Source organism: Acanthisitta chloris, unplaced genomic scaffold (genome assembly GCF_000695815.1).
Source record: "Acanthisitta chloris isolate BGI_N310 unplaced genomic scaffold, ASM69581v1 scaffold1770, whole genome shotgun sequence".
In the NCBI taxonomy this organism is placed as follows: Eukaryota; Metazoa; Chordata; class Aves; order Passeriformes; family Acanthisittidae; genus Acanthisitta; species Acanthisitta chloris.
In genome coordinates, this window is record NW_008652355.1 from 52,765 (window position 1) to 62,469 (window position 9,705).

The 9,705-nt window shown below is 43.2% G+C and overlaps 1 protein-coding gene across 1 annotated transcript in view; it reads right to left on the bottom strand.

Moving 5' to 3' along the window:
- The window catches only part of ROR1 (receptor tyrosine kinase-like orphan receptor 1), a 55,656-nt gene that overhangs the window by 12,239 nt on the left and 33,712 nt on the right, over positions 1 to 9,705 (bottom strand). The window contains 1 exon segment of the mRNA XM_009077097.1: positions 1,133 to 1,260. Coding sequence (XP_009075345.1) covers positions 1,133 to 1,260 — 128 coding nt within the window.

The following is a 9,705-nucleotide window of genomic DNA, read 5'->3' on the forward strand; positions in this document are numbered from 1 at the left end:
ACCCTCACTTCCCACTGCAGCTACGACTCTGAGATGTTCAGGTGATGAACAGACCTTCAGAAATACGCAGCACTAATTACACTAGAAGTTATTAATAATGCTGATTTCACTGTCAGGGAAAACACATCTGGTTTTCCACACATTAAGCACATTACCAAGACTCCAAACCTAATTGCACCTTTCTTTCCCCCAAATGATTTATAATAGCTTGCAAATTCATGTAATATTTGGATGCCTTTTGCCCAACAGGTAAAACCCACATTCCTGCAGGCTGGAGAATGACAGTACTGGTTCCTTTGTGGAATATGCCAACTTTCATACTATCCCAAATAACTTTTCAAGTTAAAGACTTGATTATGAAGTGTTGGCTGGACAGAAACCATTGGTCTTTCCTGGGGGCAAGGAAGAAGCCCTTTATGCAATGACAGTGTTGGGAGACACAGGAAGAACACTCTAGGTGGAAATTTGGGATATTCTGACAGCAAGAAAAAAATCAGAATACAGAGATTATTACCATGGCTAGGATCAGGCCAAGGTTAATTTAGAAAAAATGCAGAGGAATATCATGATATCTATGAAGCCTCTAAAAAAATAGAGATGTACCATGATATGGGAGACCTCAGTTTCAATCCACCACCCCCATTAGCACAGCATTTCCCACAAAAAAGGCAAAAAATAGTCCTTCATTAAAACCAAAGGAAAAACAGTACCTTCTGGATTACTTATGCAGGTACTGCATAAATTATTTATGCAACCTTTTCCAGCACCTAAATGACTTCAACCACATAAAATCAACCAAGTCTGGTCTCCCATTGCTTTCAATGTCTGCTTGGGTAACAGCAGCACAAGGCAGCCTGGTTATGAACCTCCCAGAAGGTGTAAAGAAAAGCTCCTTCTCCTTGAAAAATCGGGTTTTAGTGTCTTCTGGAGGAGCTGAAGGAGCAGAGATGTGAAGTTGGTCAGACTGTCACTCTCCAGGTGATTCCCTCCACTGACACCGCACAAGGCAGAGTCCAGGGGGACACTCTCAGCTAAAGAGCAAATAAAAATAGTATTCTTGTTTATAAAACTCTGGCAGCTTTTAGGGAGAAGACAGCTTCATGGGGAAGAAACAAGTGGACTGCTTACCCACCTGTAATCTGATTTTCTATCTCCCCTTGCATATGCAACGACTCCATGTAGATGGTTCTGTTGCCGATGAAGCGCGCGCAGGCAATGCCCCTGTAAGGCTGGCAAAACCCGTCCTCTTCGTACTCATCCCTGAAATCAATCCCAAACACAAAAGGGGGAAATATTTCACAGGCCACTCTGCAACAAAACGCCCCTGTGGGGAGCTGCCACTCGCATGGGGAGAGGCGGAGGCGAGCGGCTCACGGCTCGTCCTGGGGGATGCTGTGGGCTGCAGCCCCTGCCACCGAGGCCTCTGATCAGGGATTAGATGGTCTTGAGGTAGTGCAAGGGGCATGGAACAGGCTTTGTGCCCTGTGGAGTCTCACCTTAAAAGATTCCCACACTTCTAGGTACACTGATAGGTAGTTTGCAGCATCTCACAAACCATGAGGTCATTTGTGGTCACAAATCGTTGTCTCGTTTGAAAACACTTTATGGTATTGGTGATAATAATAATTATTTCCTTATATCCAACAAGATCATGAATAGTTAGTATTTTAATAAAACTTCATCTGCCTGGTAAAGTGAATTAGTGGCATTTCAGCTCAGCCAAAATACACATGAATGTTGTATAAAATGAATGCTTTTTGCATTCCTCTACTTGGGAATAGACTCAGCCTTGATTAGAAGGAAAAAAAAGATTTATGTTTATTTAAACCAGCTAACAGGCCATTTTCTATTTTTGAACCAAACTTGTACTTCATATTGATAAACATAGCAGGATGAGTGATGCTAGCAGAGACAGAATTTAGTGTGTATACAGCAAATCCAACCACTCCCAGAACTGATAGCCTTGGAATAGGAAATGTTTCCTCAGTTTTCTGTGTGTGGCAATATTTAGTACTAAAACAGGACCAAAGCTAAGACAGGAGTTAAGCAGACACATTTCTTTCATTAGGTGCTTTGTTTTAGGCAATATAGGAGACATTTAACACATAAATCCAGACAGGAAATTATTTGTCAATATTCTTCAAACAAAGCAAAGGAGCTTGCTAAACCTCTGAAGAGCAGCAGAGCAGTTGCTGGTTATTTTGAACAGATAATTGTTAGCTATGTCCTGGTGCACAACACAGAATTTTAGGGGTGTTTTGAGGAGGGGTTTGCAGCCAAACTGCATGAACCAGCCCTTTTCCTTCCTTGCTTTGAGAATCCAGTTGGAGCTATTTCGCGTTGAGATATTTGGGATGCATTTTCTGGACAGACATCTCAGCTCTGCTGAGGGCCTGGCAGAAGGAAATGCTTAACGATAATTTCTTTGTTATTCAGGTCCACCCCAGACAGCTCCTATATGGCTCTCAAATTAGGATAAATGACACTGGAATATCCCTAAGGATGATGACAGCTGGCTAGGCAACAGGTTACTTTCTTTGTGTGCTTTCATATTTGCAGAATTCATCCTCCCTCGGATGCTGAAAGCCTAACAGTGGAATCACACTCTGCTTTAATAGGGAAAAATCAGAGCTTTTTAATCAACTCTGCCATTAAGTTTAACAAAAGACACTTTCATCCCCTCCTGAAGACCTTGGCTGTGAGAGCTTGGAAATGCAAATGCCATTTAGGCTCTTTGAAGTGCCCCATTCATTGTGCTGGCTCCCAGAGCCAGCGGCTGGTCCCAGCGCCCTGTCACAGCCGCCAGCGCCAGCTAATGGGATTAGTGGCAAGAAGCGCTAGGATTGCCTTCCAGGACATCCCGAACATCTCCCAGCACTCCTGAGCTCCCAGCTCCAGAGCAGCATCCCGGGATTCACGCAGTGCTGCTCTCCAGTTCACGCGGAGAAGACAGACACCATGAACTGCAGTAATTTATGAGTGTGAAGACAGGGGGGTGGGAAAGAGGGATGGGAGAGGTGGGAACCTCCTTCCACAGACATCTCACATCAGTTGTGAAATCAGTGGGAAAGGGGTCCAGGCTTCATTGGATGATGGTCCCAAGATGTTCCCAGGCACATTGAAAAATCGGATTGCAAAAGCACAATTTAACTGCCAATTAAACTCTTCATTAATAGAGCAATGGTAGCTGAGAAGCCTCAGATAATGGGTAGTATTCAGCGAACAAAGATACTCTGAAATGTAACCAGGGACATACAACCACATCCATGTGTGCCTGCATGGAGTTAGCTCTGGTGAAAATATTTTGACTCCATTGGTTCTTGGAGAGAAGACAAAACAGCTGAAACCTGAGCTGAAAAACCACAATAGCTACTGCAGGCTGTGGGGTCCAGTTCTCCATCTTCTAATCATTAAATCCTCCAACAGGATATCGTTTATTATTCATGTACTATTTATTATAGAATCATAGTACCACAGAATCATTAAGGTTGGAAAGGCCTTCTAAGACCACCAAATCCAACTGTTCCCCAGCACTGCCAAGGCCACCACTAACCATGTCCCAGGTGCTACATCCCCACAGCTGTATCATCATGGATCACCTCCAGGGATGGTGACTCCACCACTGCCCTGGGCAGCTGTGCCAGGGCTGGACAGCCCTTTTGGGGAAGGAATTTTCCTTAATATCCAACCTAGGCCTCCCCTGGCACAATTTGAGGCCATTTTCTCTTGTCCTGTCCCTTGCTCCCTGGGAGAAGAGACCAACCCTCACCTGGCTGCACTTCCTGTCAGGGAGTTGGAGAGAGCAAGAAGGTCCCCCTGAGTCTCCTTTTCTCCAGGGAAAATTTATTATGGAATTTAACTCAGGGACTGCATTAACAGCAACTGCTCTTGAAGGCATTCAGCATTGCAATTTAAGCCGCGACTAGATAGAGAAGACAAAACCAGATGGAATGTGGTTTAACACATCAGCAAAGCAACCTCATCCACTCCCAGCTCATGCAGCAAGGATTGGGATGAGCAGGGGCACCAGTTTACCTGGATGGGAATGCCCTGAGGAGCAGGATTTTGCAGATAATCTCAGGAGGTGAAGATTAGAGCAAAGAGGAGGGCCTGGATGCCACCACCTCTGCCCTGGGGTTGCATGCCAGGGGTGAATTCACAGAGGGAAAACAGGAGATTAGTAGCTCATAGCGAGCAGGCACTTCTTAGAATTGTTTTGGAAATCGGATCCCTAGTGGGCAAAAGGATAAACCAAATTAAAGGAACACAAGAATCAGAGTATGACAGAAGGTCTCCTGAGATGGGAGTGGCCATCACACCCTGGTTTCTGCTCCCAGAACTGTGGACCATGGTGACAAAAGGACTGTGAGGTTCATCTAGTGCTCCCAACAGCTATTGGAAGCTCAAAACAACTGCTCCCACAACTAGATTCCTGATCCCAGGCCAATAACACATCATTGTGGTGAAGTTATTGGCATGTGCTTGTCAACGAACAAGTGGCCACATCTCACTCCATGGCTCTGTTGCTGTATCACCCTTCATCAGCCATTCAGGGTCACATGAAATCCCCTCTTGCCTCTGCATCTCTTCCTGATGTCTCTCCCTCACTCCTGCAGCTCTTTTCCATGAGATGGCTCAGGATGGAAACATATTTAGTATCACAGGCCTTCCTGCACATCCCTTTGGTCCTTGACAAGCAACCAAAGCTGTTCCTGGTGATATCTGGGGCAGCCCAGGAGCCAACACTGCTGTCAGTACGGCTGTCAGCAGACACTCCCTGAGCCACCATTCCCCAAAACACAGCGTTTTTGGGGAGCAGCCACCAGCTCTCCATTTCTCCCTTTCCCACTGAACAGATCGCTGCTGATGTGAACACCCTGTGCTCACCAGACATTCCATCCAAACCCAGAGCCTCAGCCTGTCACAGAGCCCACAATAGCATCAGGGCTGCTACAGCTTAAACACATTCCCCACCTCCTGCTGCCAACTGGCAGCAGCTTTGTCTATCAGTTTCTTGGGATCAAGGCTGAGCTCCACATTCCTTTTCCGAAGTGCATGTTTTGCATCCCTCACCTGCTTTGTGTAAGCAAATCACATCATCACTGCTGCAATGTGTATCTGCTTCATTGTCCTGATCCAGTTCTACCCACACAAAAGGATGAAGTCCATTTGGCTCAAACAGGATGCAAATTAGGCCTGAGACAGCAAGTAATGTGTTAACACTTACAGACAAACTTAAGTCCTAATGAATAAGTCCTAATGATTAAGTCCTAATGAAATGGAAGTCGATCCAAGCTCACAGGTGTTTCTGATTGTGGATGGAGTTAATCACTTGTGCCAATTGTGGCTGAAACAGAGAGGAGAGCAGTCAGCAGGTCAAAAACAGGAAAAAAAAGCCTAACCACACTGGAGGTTCTAGGATCTGGGTGCTGCCTCTCAGCTGATTCCTTCTTGCAGTGTCTGCACCCCACAAAAGCTATGGTGACCATTCAGTGAAGACAGCCTGAGAAAAAGGAAAGCACTGGATTTTAATGACCAACAGATGATACAGCACTGTAGGGCTTAAAGATGATTATTTCCTTACAGATTTGGTTTCCACTGTTTGCTGCTTGAGTCTGGAAATATTTCTAGCCTTGATGTTAACCTTGGAGCTTCCCCACTGCTTTTAGATCCCACTGCCGTTCCCTCTGTGACAACACTTCTGGCTGCATGTGATAACAGCACCATGGATTGAATTTACACCATACTCGGGTGTCTTTGAGTATCTGATTGCTCCAAGTTTGCAGAAGACCAGGAGCTTCGAAGGGTGTTCACACCCAAAATTTCTGAGGAATCCCAGAGGAGGCAGTGACAGGGGCTGTAGCAGGAGAGACCTGCTGCTCAGAGAGGTTGTGGCTGCTCCATCCCTGGAAGTGTTCAAAGCCAGGCTGGATGGGGCCATGAGCAGCTTGATCTAGTGAGTGGCATCCTTGCCCATAGCAGAGCTTTGGAACAAGTTGATCATTAAGGTCTCTTCCAACCTAAACCAGTCCATGATTCTAGCTCTTTATCTCATCTGCTCGTGGCGTGTCAGCTCCAGTGAAGCGAAAGGCTGATCCTTTCTGTTCCAGCCTGGAACTGAGGAGTTCTAACTGCCTGTGACCTGAAACTCCAGCAGCTTTTTAGGCATCCCCAAGAAAACCATCAGAGAAGACTGCAAAGCAGAGAAGCATTAGAAATCAGTTTGTAATATTTACCTTAGCCTGGAGGGGCTGCAGGGTAACACCTCCTCCAAACACATCTCTGCCTGGTTCCTAAACACAAACCACCTCTGCAAGGTTCTCTGTCAAACTCCACAACATCCTGACTCTTCTTTGCCAGTCTTTTTCTAAATTACAAGAAATTGCCCAAACCTAAACACCATTTCCAGCAAATGTCAACAACAGCTCCAAGAACTTAGTTTAGCAAAATATTTGTAACCAGAATTTTATGTGAGTTCACTTCCAAGTATTTAATACATTCATAGAAAAATGGAACCTTTTGAGATCATGTTGTATTTATTTTTACAATGCAGCATACTAAAAATACGTATTCCCAAAATGGTGCAATTGTGTTATAATTTCTACCACACTCCATGGTTCTTTCTTTCTTTCTTTCTTTCTTTCTTTCTTTCTTTCTTTCTTTCTTTCTTTCTTTCTTTCTTTCTTTCTTTCTTTCTTTCTTTCTTTCTTTCTTTCTTTCTTTCTTTCTTTCTTTCTTTCTTTCTTTCTTTCTTTCTTTCTTTCTTTCTTTCTTTCTTTCTTTCTTTCTTTCTTTCTTTCTTTCTTTCTTTCTTTCTTTCTTTCTTTCTTTCTTTCTTTCTTTCTTTCTTTCTTTCTTTCTTTCTTTCTTTCTTTCTTTCTTTCTTTCTTTCTTTCTTTCTTTCTTTCTTTCTTTCTTTCTTTCTTTCTTTCTTTCTTTCTTTCTTTCTTTCTTTCTTTCTTTCTTTCTTTCTTTCTTTCTTTCTTTCTTTCTTTCTTTCTTTCTTTCTTTCTTTCTTTCTTTCTTTCTTTCTTTCTTTCTTTCTTTCTTTCTTTCTTTCTTTCTTTCTTTCTTTCTTTCTTTCTTTCTTTCTTTCTTTCTTTCTTTCTTTCTTTCTTTCTTTCTTTCTTTCTTTCTTTCTTTCTTTCTTTCTTTCTTTCTTTCTTTCTTTCTTTCTTTCTTTCTTTCTTTCTTTCTTTCTTTCTTTCTTTCTTTCTTTCTTTCTTTCTTTCTTTCTTTCTTTCTTTCTTTCTTTCTTCTCTCTACTCTCTTTCTCTCTTTTTCTCTCTCCTTCTGTCTTTCTTTCTCTCCTTTCTCTCTTTCTTTCTCTTTTCCTTCTTTTCTCCTTTTTGCTTTAAGAAGTATTGGACTGAGTACCCAGCAAGAAAGAATCGTATATACAGGACTAATTTTGCTATCTTGGCCAAAAAATGGACAATGGATAGAGTAGGACAAGGTAAGACCAAGCCCCAGATGATTTGAGTGTCCCAAGACAAGAGGTAGGAGCATTACCCTACCTCCCAATGCCTGATCCTGCCAGGACACATGCTTACACTTAGGTCTGTCAGCAGGTTGGCCAGATGGGATCATTGGATTTTGGTAAGCAAATCTCTAGGGGCCAGCAATGCAAATAGGGGAATGTACTCAGAGGCAGGGAGGGGTTAATGAGATCAGCCATGGAAAGGACATCCTAGCACCCAGTGCCACTGGAAGATGCTGTGTAAAGCCAGCAGGGATTAAGGTGTGATGCAGAGCCATTGGAAATTAATCAATCTGAAGAGCAAAAGCAAATAAATGCTATATTATCTCTGAGACCTACCAAGTGGACACGGAAAAGCTTTGGCTCTGTGTGAAGACTATCCAGACATCTTTTTCACTTAGGAAGTGAAAGGCATTTTGTCTTGCTTTGAAAAAAAAAAAGTTCTACCATAGCACTGAAATACTCAGAGCTGTTTGTCTAAATAATTTATCCCCAACAGCAGAGCACTGATGGGAAAATGTACTGATGGGAAACTGCAGCCAATGGTGCCTAGTTCAGACAACCAAATGCTTTATACCCTTCTCTTCCAGGGAAAAACAGGAGAAGAGCAAGCAGAGAGGTTATCTCCCAACACCCTGACACATCCAGGGATCCTCACAGCACCTGGAGACATTCCTGTGCCCAATCCAAAGCTGCACGCAAAGGGTCCTACTTCCACCTGAGTCACACACCTCCAAATTTACAGCCCAGGGTGTTGTTTTAGGAGAGTTGAGTTCATAATGGATGCTGAGAGGTGACAGCACTGAGAGAAGAAACACACACTGAGAACTTAGCAATTAATTGAAAGGTGTATGCATAAATCCCTCTCTGCATGCATTAATGCTGTATAAATTATCAGTACAATGTTAAATAAGTTGTATTTTGTTCTGGACTCATGTTCCAGCTTCTAAAATGAAAGAGTTTTGCCTTGGCAGATATCCCTTAAAGCAAACAGATGAATAATACTCTGTCAGACTTTCCAAAGAGCAAACCCCAACTGCTTGTGCTTTGCTTTGCAAATGGGAACATATTGGCTGTGTTTCATACTAATATTTCAGGGCTGCATTTTACTTTGTAAAAAGAAGAGAATTGCCCAGACTTCCATGTCACTGTGTAATTTAAGGCAAAGTTCTGGGTAATATAAGCCCTTGCTGTTTGACACCCCTTTAAAGCCACAAGGCAGGCAGGGGTGAAATGCCTCAGGAGGAAAGCAGAGGCATAAAGTAAGAGATTAATAATGCTGCCCTTGGACATCATTACATTTCCAGAGTTGAACAGCACCATTGGTTCATGATGATAACATTAATGTTATCAAAAATATTAAGAATATACTACTACTACTACTACTACTAATATTACAACCTGGGCTAGTGGAAGTTGTCCCTGTCCATAGCAGGAGATTGGACCAAGATGACCTTTAAGGTCCCTCCCAACCCAAACCAGTCCAATTCTATGATTAAAAACCATCCATAAGCAACTATAATCTGTCTAAATAACTCCTTTGCTTGGTCATTATCTCACATTCCAGACGCACAGTTGCTTCAACATGATGCCTCCAATCCAGACATGGATAAAGCATCCAGAATTACTGAGTTTGGGATGCTATTTCACACAGCTTAGCATGTGGGATGGCACCACAGCCCAGGCCAGCACTGAGGCCAACTTAGAGTCATCCTGCACTAAAACTGTGACAGACAAAATTCACTAAGCCCCCCAAAATCATCCAATCACCCAAACATATTGGTCTGAGCATTTCTTGAAGCTGACTATCACAGTTCTGCCCTCCCCCAGTCACTGCTGGGTGCTGAAAGGAGGCAGAGACACAAACATTACTTGTTGACGTGTATTTTCTGCTAAGCTCATCCAGGCAGCCTAGCAGCACCCACAGCCCTGGGAGCTCAATAAAACACATTTATCCTGCAATTAATCCCTTGGCAAGGATGCTCTGAAGCAATTACTGCATGTTTTTCTTTGTCATCCTAAGAAAGTTTTAGCGTCTCTGTCAGAACGGCTCATTTTGGGAGGCAAAAGCTGCTTAGAAAAGCTTAGTGATGGTTGTCATGAATTTGATCCAAATATTGATCCAGAATAAATAAATTAGCTCTGAGATTCACTAGTTCTCTCCTCCTAAACACTTTGTATTTCCCTTTTCCTAGCAAAACTCCTCCTGCAAAGCCAAGAGGCAT